At 35.8% G+C, this 20,942-nt stretch overlaps 2 protein-coding genes and 2 pseudogenes across 2 annotated transcripts; 3 read left to right on the top strand and 1 right to left on the bottom strand.

Moving 5' to 3' along the window:
* Window positions 1-9,502: 9,502 nt before the first annotated feature.
* Window positions 9,503-12,183, top strand: LOC106352508 (annotated as a pseudogene).
* Window positions 12,184-13,753: 1,570 nt separating this feature from the next.
* On the bottom strand, window positions 13,754-15,903 carry LOC106349978 (annotated as a pseudogene).
* A 2,516-nt stretch (window positions 15,904-18,419) lies between these two features.
* Window positions 18,420-19,309, top strand: LOC125579945 (glutathione S-transferase T3-like). The gene is made up of 2 exons (XM_048743857.1): window positions 18,420-18,822; window positions 18,891-19,309. The coding sequence occupies exons 1-2, from the start codon at window positions 18,420-18,422 to the stop codon at window positions 19,307-19,309; spliced, it is 822 nt and encodes a 273-aa protein (XP_048599814.1).
* A 673-nt stretch (window positions 19,310-19,982) lies between these two features.
* LOC125579944 lies at window positions 19,983-20,471 on the top strand. The gene has a single exon (XM_048743856.1). It carries the CDS (start codon window positions 19,983-19,985, stop codon window positions 20,469-20,471), a length of 489 nt encoding a protein of 162 aa, XP_048599813.1.
* The last annotated feature ends 471 nt before the right edge of the window (window positions 20,472-20,942 follow it).

Here is a 20,942-nt window from a genome sequence, read left to right as displayed (position 1 = left end):
TTTAATACCAGATCGCATGGAAAATGGAGTCTTTGACTATCTTTAATAGTTTCAGTCAATCTTTATATTTCCTAGGCATGTTTTTCCTAAATATCCTTATGTCTTTCTTTGACTCATTGTAGTATAAATATGTAACACATCTCATGGAATAAAATTATCCATTTTCCCCTTTATTTTGTGAGTTTATCTCCTTTGTTCTTTGTAGAACACTTATTGTTTCTTAGTGAGGTTATCTCCAAGTAAACATTCTCTTTTTCGTTGGACTTGTGCGTCATATCAAGCAACGTTTAGAAACCCTTCTTTTGTTGGACTTGTGCGTCATATCAAGCAACAACTGAAGTCTTGTAGTATCAAGAGACTTTCCGCCCCTCTTGTGTCACCATTCAATCCATCAGTTCTCCCTTTTGGCGAGTTCATATCCCCTTAGTCCAGCTGAGTGATCCTTTCCCTAATTTAGAGCGTATCAAGTGGTATCAGAGCCACTCAACCAGTACTATCTATTCATCTTCTCATCTATCCATCTATCCTTCATCTTTTCAACAACATGTCATTCAAAAGGCAGAATGATACAATCACTGTTCAAGAATTTATAAGTGAATTTAAGAAGATGATCAAGGCTAAGTTTGCTCCGATCCACAAAAGAAATGATCAGTTGGAGACACGACAAAAGCGATCTGTGCCTAGCCATGAAAAACCAGAATCAAGGAGGCTAGCAGCGGAAGACTGGTTTGTAGATCCAAAAACCCAGGCTCAAGGTTCACGTTTTTGTCACTAGGAGACCATTGAGCTATGATCTTGGTCCAATCTTTGATGAGGAGGAAGAGCAACTCGATAATCCGACGCAAGATTCACTTTTTGTCACTAGGAGACCATTGAGCTATGATCTTGGTCCAATCTTTGATGAGGAGGCACATCTAGAAATAATTGAGCAATCAGATCCTAAGGAGACTAAAGTAGCTGCCAAAGAAGAACTGTTTCAGATTTCAACCAGAACCCATTTCGATGATATTTTCAAAAGGTATTCTTATTAGTCACGACCGGATCCATACATCCTTTGTTTTGAGACATTGAAGGAAGTAGAATATGGGGAGAAGAAGCTTTGAGCATCTCTGGGAAAATCAAACATGGAAGAGGGAAGGGTTGTGAGTTCGGTTCTTAACTCACAAGTGCAATCAAAGATAACTGAAGCTGTTGATTTTGTCTTTGGAGAATCATCTTTCTGGAATCCAGCCTCCAAAGCAAAGACTCTGTTGTTTGAAGAATTGAAGCCATTTATTGGAACAAAATTTCAGTATAAGTTTCTGGATGTTGGTTGCAGCAAAAACATCCGGGATGACCTGCAGTATTTGGAGATATGGTCATTTCATCCCAAAGAGTTTGATTCTAGAAACGGAACTCAAAGAAACCATCACATGATTGAAAAAGTAAGAGATGGACGTGGAGTGACCAAACTAAAGTTACTAGCACAAGTACAATGGCTGCATAAAGGTGGTAATGTGAACTTGATCTCTATTCCACCCATGTTTCCTTTTGATCCAGGAGAGTCAGATTTGTGGACAAATCCTTTTGAAGAGGAAGGGAATGATGTGCCTCAGACCGCACAACCCACGTCCTGCTCCTTATCGCCATGGACCAGACTGGTTCGGATGAACCTGGACAGTAGGCAAAGGGTCATCTTGACCAGATCGCATGGGAAATGGAGTCTTTGACTATCTTTAATACCAGATAGCATGGGAAATGGAGTCTTTGACTATCTTTAATATTTTCAGTCAATCTTTATATTTCCTACGCATGTTTTTCCTCAATATCTTTATGTCTTTCCTTGACTCATTCTAGTATAAATATGTAACACATCTCATGGAATACAATAATCGATTTCCCCTTTATTTTTGTGAGTTTATCTCCTTTGTTCTTTGTAGAACACTTCTTGTTTCTTGGTGAGGTTATCTCTAAGTAAACATTCTCTATTTCGTTGGACTTGTACGTCATATCAAGCAACGTTTAGAAACCCTTTTTTGTTGGACTTGTGCGTCATATCAAGCAACAACTGAAGTCTGGTCATATCAAGAGACTTTCCGCCCCTCATAATAAAATTATTCTATTTTCTTTCAAATTTTGAGTCTCTACTCTTTGTTCTTTGCTTAGAACTTTTCTAGTTTTCTTGGTGTGGTTAGCTCCAAGCAAACTCCTCTTGTCCGTTTGTCTTGTGAGTCATATCAAGCAACGGTTCGAGATTGCCTCTTTTTGGACCGGTGCGTCACATCCAGCAACAAACTGGTTCGGTAATATCAAAGGCCTTTCCGCAACCTTTGTGCGACCCATCATTCCATCAGTTCTTATGCTGTGCCCCAGATCTTAGACCCGAGCCATGATGATGTAACCATGGTCAGGCTAGAAGCTAACTTGTAAAAGGAAGGTCTTAGTGAGTGGATGCAACCCCGGGGATGCATCTCTGCCGTTTCCACACCTATGGAAGGAACTAAGTGGAAGCAACGATCAATTGGCCTTGAAGATATCATGGAGCTAGACACACATGAACACTTTGGACGAGCTGAACGCGCGAAGTGACACTTACTTGGGCGAGCTGGTCGAGCTGAATCAAAGTGACACTTACATATCTTAGTTGGATGAGCTGAGTGAGCTAAGAGACACTGAAGCGGGAGCTAGTTTAGCTGCTGGGCGAAATGGGCCTTGTTCAGCCCAATGAAAAGTTCATAAAAAGTGTAATATGGGTTTGCTTCTTTCCAAATTTGACCAGCCCTTTCCTCAGTCCAAATTTGCTTCAACTTCTCGGTTCTACAAAAGTCTTTAGTCTTAGTCTTTGTTTGTGTTTTCTAAGTTTCTTGGTTTCCACAATTTCTTTATGTGTTTCTTTGACTCAAACTAGTATAAATATATAATCACATCCAAGGAATAAAGCAGATTTCGTTTTCCCATTTTGTTGAGAGTTTTTCTCCTTTGTTCTTTGTAGAACACTTTCTTGTTTCTAAACAGCCTCTAATTCGTTGGACCTGTGCGTCATATCAGGCAACGTTTAAAAATCCTTCTTTTGGTGGACTTGTGAGGCATATCAAGCACCAACTGAAGTCTGGTAGTATCATTGGGCCATCCGCAACCCATTGTGTCACCATTCATCCCATCAGTTTTCCTTCCTTACGGATCGAGTCCATATCTTTCCGATCCGGTCGAGTGTTTGTTCCTTAGGGTTCTTCAAGTGGTATCAGAGCCACTCTCCGGTATTGTCTATTTCATTCCATTTTCTCATCTTCCATCCTCTTATTAAAATTTCTTTTTCTACCTTTCTTGAATCCGGGTCCCTCATTACCATCCACCATATATAAAAAAAAAGAAAGAAAAAGAAAGATCTACGATTTAAAAAAAAAAGATTTAAAGTTTGATTTGTGGATTGGTGGTGGAAGAGAAAGCCTGCTGGCTGAAGAGAAATCCAGCCTTTGAAGTGGTCACAACGAATTTAAAAAAAAATCAAAATCTCTTATCTTTCTATCTTAAGAAAATTCCTTTGTTTACTTGGAGATTCCATTGGGTTACTTTGATTTGTTCTCTTAGAACATTGAGAAAAGACTCTTGAGTGACCATCAAATTTCCGAGATAAACATGTGTGTGGATGAGGATAAACACTAGAGAGTGAGAGGATTTGTTATCTGTTAACCTTTTGTGTTGAGAAATTTTCAGGATAAGATGATCGATCTTCAAAAGAAGTATACTCTACGGGTTTGATGTCCAGGAGTTTTGTGACAACTTTGAGAAGGAGATGTTGAAATCCCTCAATGACGTCAGCCAGATCCATAAGAAAATCACATCCACGCATGCACCTGTAGCTGAGCCATCATTATTCATCAGTGAAATCCAAAGGTAAATTTGAAAACAACCTTGAAGATCTAAATTTTTTTTCAGATTCTTTACCAATTTTTGATGAATATGATGAAGAGCTGTTGGAAAGTTTGATCCTTTGTGAGGATGAATGTGATTTTCCTTCTCTAAAATCTGATTTTATGTTTGATGATGAAGAGACTTATGGACTAACTTGTTTTGAACCGGAGCATCAGAGTAGTCTTGTTCTAGTTTCACAGGATTTTGAGGAAAAGCCATTCGACTACCCACATCAAGGACCGTTTCTTGGCATTAGGATACCTTTGGATGATGATCCAGGTTCCATCTTTGATGAAGAAGACGAACTTGGTCCAATCTTTGATGAGGAAGCACCAAGAAAGACATCCATCAACATGGAGAAACATCTTTGCTTTGATCCCGACACAACTCCTACGCCTTTGACCATATACATTCAAGAGCACTGTGAGAAGCTTGATTTGATTAATTCTCTGCCTGAAATGTTTGTTAGGATCAGTTCTCAACTTGTGAAACATTTTGGTTTTGACAAAGTAAAAGAATTTTGTGTTTCAAACTCAGTTTTTGAAAACATGACTAACTTTTTTAAGTTGATTGAACCTGATAGACTCTTTGATCAATAACATTTTAAAAATGGAGATAACATCCACTTTGATCTTGTTTTGAGTTTTGATCAGTTTTTGAAACATAGGAAAGGTTTTGATCACCTTGAAGAGTCCTTAGAGCTTGATTTGCAACAGTCTGTTTTATGTGCTAGAAAATCGTTTGACTCATTTTTCTTCAGAGAAAATAGTTTTAATCTGAATTTTTATAGACATGAACTGATCACTGGTGATTTGTTTGCATCCACATGTGCCTTGGATGAACTCACGCGTAGGAAGTTGCTGGAACATAAATCACTTACAGCAGAAACCGAGTTTGTTCATGAATCAGTTTTGAAACCTGCTGTTCTGAAATTGAAAGATCTTGGTTTATTTTGAGATTATTGCTTGAGAATTGTGTTGCAATACATTCTTTGAAAAACATAGTGAGCCTTTGATAAGTGATTCTCAATCTGAACTTACTCTTTTGTGTTCTGATTTTGAGAAGGGTAGACACGTTTTGAAAATGTTCAATGTTATTTTGTGCCTTGATACTATTCTGATCTGTAATGCTTACTTTGATGTAAATTTTGAAAGGCTGAAACGTGTGCTACATGTTATTTGGAAAGAGACTTTGATTTCTGATTTGAAAAAGTACATGTCTTGCACATATGATCCTGGTATTCTAGTTTCTGTTTTGAGTGTCCAGGATAAACAGGTTCAGTATCAAAAAAGTGTAAGGAACAAAAGCATATACCATGCTTATCATCTTGAGGTTTGGAGATGCATGTACTCAAGGAAAATGGCATCAAAACTCCAAGGAAATTTCTTTCCAAACTTTTCTTTCACTAAATTTTACATGTTTTTAAAATTCTATTTGTCTGATTCATTTCCTTTTGATACAAGTAAAATGGATATGAGGACAAATCCTTTTGAAGAGGGAGAGAATGATGTGCCCCAGACGTAGATCCGAGCCATGATGATGTAACCATGGTCGAGCCAGAAGCTAACATGCAAAAGGAAGGACTTAGTGAGTGGATACAACCCCGTGGATGCATCTCTGTGATTGCCACACCTATGGAAAGAACTAAGTGGAAGCAACGATCAATTGGCCTTGAAGATATCATGGATATAGACACACATGAACACTTTGGACGAGCTGAACGCGCGAAGTGACACTTACTTGGGCGAACTGAATCCAAGTGACACTTACATATCTGAACTGGATGAGCTGAGTGAGCTAAGTGACACTACTTTGGAGCTGAGTGAGCTAAGAGACACTGAAGAGAGAGCTAGTTTAGCTGCTGGGTGAAATGAGCCTTGTTCAGCCCAAGGAAAAGTTCATAAAAAGTGCAATATGGGTTTGTTTCTTTCCAAGTTCGACCAGCCCTTTCCTCAGTCCATTTCAAGCCCATTCTCATCAAGAATACCAAGAGGGAGTCAACAAATAATTCATGGTCGTGGCTTGCCAAGAGTTCTTCAAAGACTAGTCAAAATTCAACTTCTCGGTTCTACAAAAGTCTTTAGTCTTAGTCTTTGTTTGTGTTTTCTAAGTTTCTAGTTTTACACAATTTCTTCATGTCTTTTTTTTACTCAAACTAGTATAAATATGTAATCACATCCAAGGAATAAAGCAGATTTGATTTTTCCATTTTGTTGAGAGTTTTTCTCCTTTGTTCTTTGTAGAACACTTTCTTGTTTCTTGGTGAGGTTATCTCTGAGTAAACAGCGTCTAATTCGTTGGACCTGTGCGTCATATCAGACAACGTTTAGAAATCCTTCTTTTCGTGGACGTGTGAGTCATATAAAGCACCAACTGAAGTCTGGTAGTATCAATGGGCCTTCCGCAACCCATTGTGTCACCATTCATCCCATCATTTCTCCTTCCTTACGGATCGAGTCCATATCTTTCCAATCCGGTCGAGTGTTCATTCCTTAGGGTTCTTCAAGAGACATTTTAATAAGACGATGGAAGATGAGAAAATGGAATGAAATAGACAATACCGGAAGAGTAGCTCTGATTCCATTTTCTTTCAACTTTTGAGTCTCTACTCTTTGTTTTTTTCTTAGAACTTTTCTCGTTTTCTTGGTGTGGTTAGCTCCAAGCAAACTCCTCTTTTTCGTTGGTCTTGTGAGTCATATCAAGCAACGTTTTGAGATTGCCTCATTGTTGGACCGGTGCGTCACATCCGGCAACAAACTGGGTCGGGAATATCAAAGGCCCTTCCGTAACCTTTGTGCGACCCATCATTCCATCAGTTCTCCTTCGGAGTTCATATCATATCCAATCCGGTCGAGTGATCCTTTTATAAGGCGTATCATGTGGTATCAGAGCCACTCTGAGGTTTGGAGTTCTTCACAGCCAGCCATTCGTAACTCTTCATCTTCTAAGAGATCATCTGTGTCTTTTGGACTACTAAAGAGAAACCATGAAGAGATGCCAACCATTCTTAACTCTTCAGATTTTAGGAGATAAACTGTGTCTTTTGGACTACTGATCAGCCATGAAGAGAAGGCAGGGCGCAAAGTACAAGAAGAAAAGTTGCGAGAATGGAGGTACAACAAACGCACAGCCGAGATGAGAGCACAATCTGAGCGTGACCAAGAGAAGGAAGCCAAGAAGTCACGACCAGAGAGAGACAAATGGAAGAAACCACTCAGCAAAGAAGAGACTCCATCAACCAGAACTGAAGAGAAGAGGAATAAAGGTTTTGAGAAATGGCTGGAGAGTTTCAAGGCTAGGATTCATCAAAGTATCACAAACCCACGTCCATGTTCAGTTTTAGAAGAAGATCAGGAGGCCAAAGATATCGAACCGGAGCTATCAACTGTTTATGTCCGAGCAGAAGCTAAGGACTATCTCGGTCCAATCTTTGATGAAGAGGAAGAGCCATTCGGACGATGGACGATGGATGATGATCTTGATCCCATCTTTGATGAGAAAGACGATCACTTGGACGATGATCTTGGTCCCATCTTTGATGAGGAAGACGATCACTTGGACGATGATTCTGGTCCAATCTTTGATGAGGAGAAAGAACCAGAGGCTGCAAGTGTACTCCTGGCTGTCCAAACAGTGGCTGAAGACGTGGTTGATAGTGGACCAGAAGCTGATAATGAAAAAGATCTCACAACCGCTTATGCTTCAGGTGATATTCTCGGTTCTTTTTCATGTGATAAACTGGTTCAGCCATTCGTTTGCAAGGAATACGACCCAGTGAAGCTACTAAGGCATGAAGAGGGTCTGCAACACTTCATATTTGAGCCAGGAGAAGAGACACGTGATCAAAGAAACAATAACCAGTCCTTGGCGAAAAAGATAGCAAAAGTGGAGCAGAAGAATGTCGGTTCATTCATCCTAGAAGGTCCGGATTTGAGGACAAATCCTTTTAAAGGAGGAGGGGATGATGCGACCCAAATCATCAGTTATGTCTCAACGAGGAGCTTAAGGTACGAACCAGCTAAGCAACTGATCATAGCTTGGCTTAATGGGCATTTTATGGGCCTTATCGGTTTGATCCATGAAGTTCTAGACCGAGAGAAGCTAATGGGCTTGATGCAGAACGTCAATGTCTCATGCTCAATAAGAAATCGGTATTTGGATTTGTCCAAGAAAAGTCCACCAAGAAAATACAAGCCATGGTCGTATAATATATCAATCTGACGGCAATTCCGAGATCTTCAACCATGCAAAAGGACGGAACCAGTCGAAGAGTTCTGCGACCAAAAGTTTCAATATTCGGTCAGCAGTCTTGGTCTTTGGTCAAGTCAATGTTCCTAGTCAAGTCTTTATGGTTTTAAGAGCTTTATAGTTTCTAGGATTGACTAGAATATTTATTTCTTCCACAGCCTATTATATAACGGCTTGCTATTTTATTTTTTTAATCATTCAACTTTTTAATAAAAACCTTTCCTTTTAACTTGGTGAATCATTTGTTCTTCATCCAACATCTTATCTTCTGAGTCGTCGGAGTGTGTCATATCTTCGGGCTTAGAAGTTGGTAGTATCAAGAGACTTTCCGCACCTCTTGTGTCACCTTTCGATCCACATCCCTTGATCGTTTGTGCTTTCTAGCTCATCCGGTGCAAGGCCTGTTCTTTCTTCAATGGCAGACCCATCATCCTCCTCGGCGGGTACTCTCCTTTTACCCGAATCACTCTCTTTCTCTATCGAGTTATGTTTAGGTCATTACGCGATTATTTCTGAGCTGTTCCTCACTCTATTTGTTGTCTCCTATCCGACTCTCCAGCGGGTGTAGCGGCGAAGCACAAAACAGACCCGGGTAGGGTTCTCCTTGTCGGGCCAGGGCTTCGTTTGGATCTTTGATTAGGTCAGTCGGGTTCCCACAGCGAAGAGACCTGGTGGGAAATTGGTCCTCCCAGTGCTTAGAAGACCATTGGTCCTTTTGAGCAGGTTAATCTCCATATTTTTTGCAAGATTTGAAGACTTGATCTAGATGTTGTCTACATCGCAGTCCGTCTTTTCCCGAGTGGTTGGTCTCTTAGTGGTCTTGCGGGTCCATGCGACTTCTCATCCTCGGCCGTTGGACTCTAGTGGATGGTTAGAGCTTCATTATCATTGGAGAGCATAAAATTTACGAAATCGTCAAACACCAGCTACTCCGCGATGTCACGAGAATGCCGATAGCCGATAAACGAGGTAAATGCCATCCTCTTGTGGTTACCATTAAAGGTTGAGAACAAAGGTTGAGAACTGTGTTTGATATTTTGAGGATTACGAAGCGGAACCCGCTGGTGTGGTGGTTGAGCGAAGCTAGTTAGGTTTAGCTTTATTTGGATGGTTGAATCAAGCTTGTAATCGACATTTGAATTCCCAATTTCGAATTGATAAATAATGTAAATTATTAAAAGAATATACTTAATGAAATCTATAATTATATTATAGTTTCAATAATACTTCTTGTAAATCACATACTAACTAAATATTGTTTCTATATTATATTTTTATATTAGATGAATACATGCATTCTAAATTTCCAATAAAAACATATGTGAATGTGTGATTTGTAAAATAGATAAAACAATAAGTAACTGATATGATCTTTAAGAAGATGTTCAGTCATTAATTTTAAAATCTAGTTTTTTTAAGGTTTTATGATCTTAACAGATTTGAAATTTAATATTATTTATAAATGACTTAATGTACAAAAATTAAAATCACATAGTTTTAAATAACAATAAATTTTAATAAATGATTTGAAATATTAATTGAATAAAATCAGATTTAAAAATTTATGATACATGATTACAAATATAAAATCTAATAACAATAATTCATTTTTACCAATATAAATCTAATAGTAATAAAATATTATTATAAATGATTAATTTAATAACATTATATCTGGATTTCAGTTCTTTTAAAATGCATGATTGAATAACACCCTTGTAATAAACACTGAAAGATTTCAAAATACACAGAAATGTATAAAGCAGATAGATAGCCGATTCCTAAGATCTTCTTAAATACTACGGCACACCGAGAATAACAGTACGATATTTTCAGAACCCATAACCGCCGATCTATGTTCCTGTTTCACTTCCAGGTTTAGATCTCTCAACTCATCATATTATATCTGCTTTTCCTGATTTTTTTTTTCAAAAATGAACTGCTCATGATAATCATTTTATGTAACGTCTTGGCGAAAATAGTAGTTTGATCAAAACACGTTTAGTTTTAGGTATATAAAGTAGATGAAAACCTTGTTAAATTAGATCATGTTCATCTTATAAAAAAGGTACAGACAAAAGCAACTTTAATTTCTTGATTGTGTTTTGGTGTCTGTATTAGTGGTTTCGTCGCAAGTTATATTGTGATGTTTTTAGCTATCTAGTTATGAATAATTGTCTCAAGTTTGTATATGATCAATGGTACGTCTTTTTCTACTTTCTTCAAACTATTCTGCTTTATTGAGGAATTTATATTTTCAGTTTCTGGTTTAATGGGCAAAAATCTTACAAGATATAACCAAAACCAGTTACATCTGTCTGAACTAAGTGAACTCCAACTTATTCTAGACACTTGTGTTTTAGTTTTAGGTATCAGTGACTGTAACAATCATCTTGATGGTAAATCAAAGACAAGGAAAAGGTGAATACATTCAATGGAGACCAGAAGAGAGCAAATTGCTGATTGAGCTAGTAGCAAGTTGCTTCAAGGAGGGATGGGCTGATCCCAATGGAAAAATGTTCAAGAAAACCGTTGAGACAAAGATACTTTCAGTTCTTAACGACAAATTTAATAGCCGGAAGACTTATAAGAATTTTAACAACTGAATGAAGATCTTGAAGAACCAATACCGAGATTTTGTCAATCTTCTGCATTTTGATTCTAAGGTTCAATGGAATCCAATCACAAAGAAGTTCACGGCTCCTGATGAAGTGTGGAATGCTTACCTTAGAGTAAGTTTCTTTTTCCTTTTTTTTTGTTCTACTTCTTCGTGTAGTTATTCTATTTTACATTGTTGATAACACGCATCCTTGTTTTGACTAGGATTTTCCTAATCAAAGGCATATGCGAAACGAGAAATATGAAGAATATGAGAATATGAAGCTAGTATTTGGGGGAATGAGGAGACTTGCGAGATCACATTCTCAACCATGCGAAGTGAGAAAGAACGAGATACTGAAACAAGAAGTGGATCTTACTAATGATGATGACGAAGATGACGAGGTTCATGAAATTCGTGAAACCGAAACTGATGTTTGGTGATTCATCAGACTATGCATCAGTTAAGGACAATGATCTTTTGGCAAAGATTTGCACAGAACTAAGATCAGTTGAGTCAGCCACTAAACAGATGATGATTCACATAATGCAAGGAAGATCAATGGTTGAGGAAAACAAGAAGATCAATGTTTGGGAGGCTATCAAAGAGATTCCTAATTTGTCCAACCATGTCCAATACAAAGCTCTTTCCATGATTCAAAAGCTTGAAATGAGAGACATATTTGTTAGTATGTCTGTTGAAGATCGTCTTGGTTGGATTCAGTGGAACACGCAACGAAAGACTTAACTCCAAGCTACATGCATCAATTTGGTTTCCGTAGTTTCCATCGTTGAATATGATTAGTATTTGTTTTTAATAAACAGGTCAGATTTTATTGAATGAACTAGATTTTATATTCACACTACGCGCTAATCTATTCTAATTGTCTTGCTCTTTTATAATAATTTTTAAATCCAAAACGTAATGAATTTATTAAATTTTAATTTTGAAAAAAAATAAATATAATGTGTTATTATTATTGTAATTTATGTTTGTTGGTAAAAGTGTACTCTTTAAATTATTATATTTAACTATTTCTTTATTTGTATTTCTAAATGTATAAAATGAAATTTATATGTATTTATATAATTTATAAAATTATAGATTTTATATACTATATTATTTTTAATGCATATAAGATGTTGGAACACTACTGTTAGTATTTGTATTATACTCTTTAGCCATATCTTTTGATTCATACAAAAAAACTATATCTTTATTTAAATGACGTAAGAACTAATTTTTTTAGTATTCAGGTTATAGTCTTAGTATCAAAATAAATATTTTATGAACCTTAGTTAATATTAAATACTTATTATTAAAAATAAATAAATATTTAGTGAATTGAAGTAATGGTAATTAACATTTTATTTATCAGGATAAAATTGTTTTTTGGAAATATTTTTAAAAGATAATCATTTGTTCTTATTGTCTAAGTAGTATGCTTTCTTTTTCAAGATGTAAGATGTTTCTAAGAATTTTTTATATTTTAATACTGTTTTTTTTAATTTTTAGGTAATTTCAACTTTTGAAAAGTTTTTAACCAAATTTTAGGTATTTTCGAGTTAGGTACAGTTAAATATATTTTGTAACTCAATAGTATTATTGTTTATATTTCTTATTCGAAATTATTAATATATTCTGATTTTTAATACATTTTACTTTGCTATAAATTTTTATTACTTACTAAAATATTTTCGAGTTAGGTATAATAAAATAACAATATGAAATAATCAAATAGATAATCTCGTTCAAAATATGTTTTTTCTTTAACTTGTATATTTTGCTATAATATATTTTTAAAATTTATTTATTTATATTATAGAAAATAATTGTGTTTAAGATAATTTATATTTACATGTTGTGTTTAAAAAATATCTTTAACATATTATTTTAGTATTTTTCGGGATTTATATGTAAAACCATTATTTTGTTTAAATAATATAGTCCTATTATTTTAGTAAATTTTATACATAGTAGCACTTATCATATTATTTTGATAAGTTTTATTGATATAAGATATTTTTGGATGTTATGATATCAAGTTTTCTTTTTATTTTTGATTAATATTTGAAAATATTAGATTGTTTTAATTTTTACAACATATACAATTAGTTTTTTCGTGGTGCATTTCAAAAAGTTATTCTTTATCATCTATGATTTTATATTTTCTAAAATTTGAAATATTATCATTTTGAGTTTCAATATTTATTTTCAAAATTTTATATATTTTTTTAAGAAAACATTGAAAAATTACACAACCTGAGTTTGGAAGATAATATGAATTTTGTATTTGTTTTTGTTAGGACATTAATACATTATTTTATAAAAAATATTTGATTTTTTTGCAATATTTTCTATAATTTTCTCAACAAGGTTTTTTTAATTAAAAAGCCATAATTATAACTTAATGTGTCATTAATATTTTAAATGAATTACTAAAATTTCATAATTTTATAATAACAAATTTTTAAATAGTATATGAACTAAATGTTATTATATACTGTTATATTTTTATATATAACCATTTTAAACAATTTATTATTGAGTGCCTAAAAATAAATAAAAGGATAATATATAGTTGTAGATATAAAAGTTTAGCCTATGTTAATAAATTTATTTTTGTATAAAATATTATATAGTTTACAAATTTTAACCCATTTTAATGATGAGTGCTAATTTATTTAAATAAAACAATTTAAAAAATAAAATTTGTTAATTTACTTATTTAATTTAATTTGTCATATTTAATTTATATAACACTTCTATTTTTATATAATACAGAATATAGTTATACAATTTATAAAAAAATACTATATAATTTTATTTTCTTGTTTTATAATAAAAGTTTAGTTAACATTGATTTATAACTATATTATATTACTAATTATGAAGTTAATTAATATTTTATTTTATAAATATATTTAAATTTTTAAATATAATCTTGTTAGATTATTTCTCAACAGATTTTTTATAATTACAAAAAAATTAAGTCAAATTTATTGTTGGTTTATTATTAATGTAAATAATCAAATATGTCATATAAACTAATTCTTTAAGTGATTTTATTATGACTTGTTAATGGTAGATAAAAAATATGACCCTAAAGTGGAGTATATTAGATTCCTAAAAGTAACACCCAAATCCCTAAAAGTAACAATCAAATCCCTAAAAGTAGTCACCTATCAATTTACTACAATACAATATAACAATGTACTTAGGCGCTAGTCGAGTTTTCTCAGGGGTGTCCGGATTACCTAGATTATCAAAATATATAACAATGTAATAACAAATTAAACAATTTACATGATTTGAAACTAAGACTATATACAATAGATTCAACACACAACACCCTCCACATCATCTTCTCTTTCTTCCACATCAGTTTCTCTCTCTTCCACTTAATAATTCAACACCCACTCATTTTCTATACTCTACAATGGTTTGTTTAATAAAATTCAACACCCTATCTTACCATTTTTATTTTCCATATTTTTGTTTTGTTTTACATATTTTATTTTGTAGTTACATATTAATAATAATTATTAGTTTAAATTAAATTACAATATTTAAAAGCTATATAAATGATTAATTAATTTATGTTTAATTTTATAATTTCAATAAAAATATCAATTATTAAATAAAAAAAAATATAAAGAGGTATTAATAAAAAATAGAATTACAAAAACTTAAAATTCAATACAATACATTAATAAGCATACAACACAAATAATAAAACACACATAGCATAATTAGTACAATAAACTTAACTCACAAACTTAGAAATATTTCTAACCACAGAACATTCTGAATTTTTGGCATATGTGTTTGACTAGATCTACTTGCAATTCGTGATGCACGTTTGAATCACGCAACTCAGAACTAGCACGAACGTGATTTGCAAATGCAGGTAACACTTCGGTAAATGGTTGTGGAGCATTAGATACATTTGCCTCCTCAGGTTGATCATAATCAGTCCAGTGTTGAGCATATGTATCTCGTTCATCCTCAACAATCATATTATGCAATATGATACTCGACCTCATTATGATAGCCAAATCAGAAATTTCCCACAAGCGAGCTGGTTCGCGAATGATTTTAAATCAAGCCTGCAACACTCCGAATGCACGTTCAATGTCCTTCCGACATCCCTCCTGAACTGGTGCAAATAACTTGTCCAGTTCACTTTGAGAAAGCCTAATCGATTTGACGAAAGTAGGATAAGAAGGATAAATACCGTCAGCTAGATAGTATGCCATATTGTAAGGTCGTTGGTTCGCGAAGAAGTTAACTCTTGGAGTATTTCCTTGTTCAACAGCATTGAACACTGGTGAACGATCTAGAACGTTTATATCGTTCAATGTGCCTGGACATCCAAAAAATGCATGCCAGATCCATAGATCATGGGTTGCAACCGCTTCAAGAATAGCAGTGGTAGTTCCCTTAACTCCCCGAATATATTGTCCTTCCCAAGCTTTAGGACAATTTTTTCATTCCCAGTGCATGCAATCAATACTCCCAATCATCCCCGGGAACCCTAGCATTTCACTAACATGCAAAATTCTTTGCAGGTCAACTTCAGTTGGGGCTCTGAGATACACTTGCTCGTACATTTGTATGATTCCCTTGCAGAACCTACGCAAGCACTCCAAAGCTGTTGTGCCTCCAATTTTGATGTATTCATCAACCGCGTCGGCCGCCATACCATATGCTAACATTCGCATGGCTGTGGTACATTTCGCTAATGGAGATATACCTTCTTTATTAGCTGCGTCATATCGTTGAGTGTTGTAATCGTCACTTCTTGATAGGTCCCCTACGATTCGGAGAAAAACATGTTTTCGCATCCGAAATCGTCGACGAAACATTGCATCGTCATATGTAGGTTTATTGGAAAAGTAGTCGTCAATCAATCTTTGATTTGCCGCTGCATGATCTCTCTTGTGGTATCTTCTCTTGCTACGAGATGGATAGTCTTCATCTATTTTCTTTCGACGCTCCCTAAACTGGTTGAGAATATACCTTTCTTCAATTTCAGATTGTTTTTTGTAAGCTTCAATATCAAAAAGAAGTTCTGATGGATCCATATCAAAAGGAATTTCTGATGGATCCATTGTGGTATTGGTACATCAATGAAAGAATGAGTCCATATTTATAAGACAATGAAACCGTTGGATCATGTTGAGTGGTTGGAGAATAAGATTCTTACATTAAAGATAAAGTCACGGGCACTTGACAGTATTATTAAATCACATTGAGTGGCTAGAAGATAAGATTGATGAAAAAGTCACGGGCACTTAAAAGCATAATTGAATCATGTTGAGTGGTTGCAAGATAAGGCTATGCTATTTAAAGCCGAAATTTACGGATAACATTGATGGAAAAGTCACGGGCACTGAACAACATTATTGAATCATGTTGAGTGGTTGCAAGATAAGGTTATGTCATTTAAAGCCGAAATTGATGGATAACATTGATGGAAAAGTCACGGACACTGAACAACAGTATTGAATCATGTTGAGTGGTTGCAAGATAAGGTTATGCCATTTTTAAAGTCACGGGTGCTTTAAAATCATGTTGAGTGATTGGAGGATAAGATTTTATATTATTAAAGCATAACAAGACAATATATTATTAAAGCATCAACTGACAACAACATTATTAAAGGAGAGAATGACAAAAAAATGTTATGAAGGCGTGGAATGCCATGACACAGACAAGCATATAGTGGTATGATGCAGATAAGCATGGACGTGGTATGATGCAGACAACCACTTTTGACCACAAATAATTTCCAAATAATTCATCGCTCAATTATTGGAACATCTCTTTGCTCTTGTCATTGAGATGTTCCTTTTCACTTAGCTTCAGCCACATTTTCATCTTCTTAGCCCGAGTTTTTTCTTTCATCAATTGGTTTGCCTCATCTTGCCTTCTTGTCTTTGGATTGCCTCTTTTCGCCTTTGGTTTGCCTCCTCTTGCAACATGGCTAGTTTTTCTAAGCGTTCAAACTCTTGAGCCTTGATTTGTTTGAATTCATTAAAATCTTCATTGACCACTTCCAAGGCTACGCCCTTGCACTTCCAAGGCTACGCCCTTGCACTTCCAAGGCTACGTCCTTGCCTTTCTTTTTAGGTTTTTTCTTTGCTGCATCCCTTCCCATTGGACGAGTAGTGGATCATACAGAGTTGGAGTCACTAGCATCACTATTGTGGGCTCTCTTACATCCACTGCTTTTAGAGCCACTATTCCCTCCAACTTGACTACCAACGTGGTTGATCACAGACAGCGATCCATTCTTTCATTAAATTGAAATTTCCGGTACCACCACCTGAATAGATTTCTTGCGCTTTCGCCAATACATCTTGCTCCGACCATCCACTTTGTTGCATACGCTTAGCGTTATCGTAAGCGCCAATCCATTTTGATAATTTTTGGTTCATGTAGTTGTAAGACCATGATTATAGGGAGTGCTCAATGCCGGTGCTTAGCATAATTTTGATTAAAAAAAGAAAAAAATAAGTGTAAAGCGAAGCGGCGACGCTTAATTGAGCGCCAGAAGCGACGACGCTTAGGGACACGCATCATAACGTCTCGACTCTATCTCTCTCATCTCTTTCTCTCTTTCATGTTCTTTCTCTCCTCTCTATCGCTCTCACGAAAGGAAGAAGGTCAATCGCTCCATCTCTCTCATCTCTTTCTCTCCCGCCGGATGATTCAATCGGCGATTCCGCCTCTTCTTCTTGATCTCTTTTCGATGATGACACCATCGGCGTCTCTCTCGGTGGCTCCGCCTCAAGGTCGTGAAATCTCGTCGAAGACTCCGAATCTCTTTGTTGATCTCTCGTCGACGATGAATCATTGGACGTGTCGCTCGGTTCCTCTACTCGAAGCCTCCGCCTCTCTATCTAGATCGTCGACTCCAATTCCAAATCCTTCATGCATCTCTTAATCGAAAGGTAAGTCAACGATTTGTTTTTAATTTTTAGTTATGAATCCTTCATGCATGTCTTAGATTTGTCTTAGATTGTGCTTGTTCTAATTTGTTTTGAATTTTTTTTGTGTTGTTATCGGTCTGTTGATTCAATCTCTTGTATTTGTTTAAACTTCGTGAAGAATTTATATGTGATCTCTGATTGTTTGGATTTTTTTTTCTGACTTTGCGAGATGGTGATCGTTGAAGACACATGAAGCTTCCTAAAACAAGAGAACTACAATCGCAACAGAGGTAAATCATATTCCTTTGATCTTTTCAATTGATTGAAAGTGTGATAAAGGTTCTGTGAATAGATTGGTAGGTCGTTGTTGAGTAATGGTTCGCTTTGAGGTTAATTTCGAATTGTAATCGCTATGAATGTGTGTTAGATTAGTTTGTAATAAATGATTGTGTTAGAAATGGTTCTCATAGAGATGATTGCGTATCTGTTCTGAATTGATTCCTTTGTAATAAATGGTTATGTTAGCGTTAGTGAATGGTTGCTAATAAATGGTTAGATAAAAATGGAGTTGAAGTATTATGAATGTGTGTTAGATATATGTCACCTCATTTTGGTTGGGTGTGTTATTAAAGACAAAGTTTTTCTTCCTCTCTTCTATAAATTGTTTCTTCTTCTCTTCTTCTCTTCCATCTATCTAAAAACAGAGTTATTGTCTTCCTCTCTTCTTTTAATCAACCTCGGGTATGGATTCTCATCCATATAGGCAAACGCCAAAGTTTGTTGAACTGCTTACCAGTCAACAAAACATTGTCTTTGGTTTGTCTGAAGATAGTCTCAACCTATCTTCATCACAAGTCCCTCTTTTTGGCTCCCAACCGAGTGAAGATTCCAACTTTGGCGACAGCACTCCTGCAGGGCGTCGAGAAAGGAGGAAATGGACGCCAGGAGATGACGTTCTGCTCATCAGCTCGTGGCTTAATACAAGCAAAGACCCTGTGGTCTCGAATGAGAAAAAATCCGGGGCTTTCTGGAAAAGGGTCGCAGCATACTTCGCCGCAAGCCCCAAGGTACAAGGCTATGAAGTCAGAGAGGCGACCCAGTGCAAGAACCATTGGCAGAAGATCAATGATCTAGTCAACAAGTTTTGTGGGCTTACGAATCTGCGAGTAGAGAGAGAAGTAGCGGTCAAAATGAGAATGATATTCTCAAACTAGCTCATGAGATATTCTTCAACAACCACCAAAACAAATTCAACCTTGAGCATGCTTGGAAGGAGCTTCGAAACGATCAGAAATGGTGTGAGCTTTATACTTGCAAAGCCGGTGGAAGCGGAAAGAGGAGGAAGCTTGATGATGGTGCGCATTCCTCAACCTCTCATGCGTTTGAAACCATGAATGATGAAGCTGATGAAGTAGCCACTCGTCCCCCGGGTGTCAAGGCATCAAAGGGGCTTGCTAAGAATAAGGCAGAGACTGAGTATCAGAGGATGTGGAACATCAAGAAGGAGGATATGACTATGAGGGACAGGCTTTTGAAGATGAAGCTGCTGGATAACCTATTGGCAAAAACAGAACCGTTAGCTGAGGATGAGGCAGCACTGAAGTCGAAGCTCATAACTGAATTGCTGTCTTAATCTAAGTTTATGCATTTAAGTTAATGTTTTCTAAGTCTAATTAGTTTAAGATCAAGTCTAAGTTGTTGTTCTCTTGTTGGATTTAAAAACTCTCTGTTTTCTTGAACTGAATATGTATGTTGTTGTTGTCTTGTTATGGATGATATAAGAACTCTCTGTTGTTTCAATGATTATTATGGCTGATCTGTGCTTGTGTTTTATTTGATCATAACACTCTCTTTGTTTTATTTGATCATAACACTCACTTTTGTATCTTCTTTATGTCAGGTCTTGGCTGATATGTGTCTTCTCTCTGCTTGTGTCACGGACGAGCTGTCATTGAGCGTGGAAGACTGTCTTCTGTCTGCTTGTGTCACGGATTAGAGTCTCTTGTCTCTTTTTTTTTGGTCTTCAATGTATTATTTTGTCACGAGGTCTTCAATGTTGTATATAATTGTTGTATCACAAAATTACATTTCTACAACACCATCTCTTCTCTCTTCTAGTTTGTGGAAACAATATCATCACCGCAAACTCTACAACACAAACAATCTCATCATCTCTCATATATTCACCATCTCTCTTTTATTCATTCTCAACACCAATCTCACGCAAACACTACAACACCCATCTCTACTTTATTCACCATCTCTCTTTTTATTCACGAAGTAATCAATTTTTTTTTCCAACGAAAATGGCATCTTCCTCCCATAACACTTTTGAGGGAGTAGATGATGATAGTTTTGATCAATATTTTGATCAATATCATGATCAACATTTTGATCAATCTTTCGAGAATTTGACCACTGCTTCGGGTGATCAAGGAGAAGAAAGGAAAAGAAGGAAAAAACGAATTCATATTGAAAGAAATCGTGAAGAAGGCAATGTCCGTTTATGGAACGATTATTTCAGTGAAACTCCAACTTATCCTGATAATCTTTTCCGACGACGATTTAGAATGAACATGCCATTGTTCATGCGTATCGTTCTTCGACTCTCAAATGAAGTTGATTTCTTTCGACAAAGGAAAGATGCTCTCGGAAGGGCTAGTCTCTCTCCCCTTCAAAAGTGTACCGCGGCCATTCGTCTCTTGGCATATGGTAGTGCGGCTGATACAGTTGACGAATATCTCCGACTCGGTGAAACTACTACTCGGTCATGTTTGGAACATTTTGTGGAATGAATAATTAATTTATTCGGCGAGGAGTATCTAAGAAGACCAACACCGACAAATCTTCAAAGTCTACTTTATATTGGTGAACAACGTGGATTTCTCGGGATGATAGGAAGCATTGATTGTATGCATTGGGAGTGGAAGAATTGTCCCACCGCTTGGAAAGGTCAATATTCACGTGGTTCGGAAAAACCAACAATCGTTTTGGAGGCGGTTGCTTCGTATGATCTATGGATATGGCATGCGTTTTTTGGACCTCCATGTACCTTAAATGATATTAATGTTCTTGATCGCTCACCTGTTTTTGATGACATAATAGAAGGTAAAGCTCCGCCAGTCACTTTTTCTGTCAATGGAAGAGAGTATCATTTGGCTTACTTTCTCATAGACGGTATTTACCCGAAATGGGCAACTTTTATCCAATCTATACCATTACCACAAGGGCCAAAAGCGGCTTTATTTTCTCAACATCAAGAGGCT

The sequence above is a fragment of the Brassica napus genome, chromosome C1, assembly GCF_020379485.1.
Source record: "Brassica napus cultivar Da-Ae chromosome C1, Da-Ae, whole genome shotgun sequence".
NCBI lineage: Eukaryota > Viridiplantae > Streptophyta > Magnoliopsida > Brassicales > Brassicaceae > Brassica > Brassica napus.
Note: the sequence above shows the minus strand (reverse complement) of the source record. Positions and strands in the feature narration are given on the sequence as shown.

Excerpts from the sequence above, each read along its gene's own strand:
- LOC125579945 (XM_048743857.1), top strand. The coding sequence starts at position 18,420 with ATGGATTCTCATCCATATAGGCAAACGCCAAAGTTTGTTGAACTGCTT. Across the intron at positions 18,823-18,890 it reads TGATCTAGTCAACAAGTTTT|CTCATGAGATATTCTTCAAC; the intron begins GTGGGCTTACGA and ends TTCTCAAACTAG.
- LOC125579944 (XM_048743856.1), top strand. The coding sequence starts at position 19,983 with ATGGCATCTTCCTCCCATAACACTTTTGAGGGAGTAGATGATGATAGT.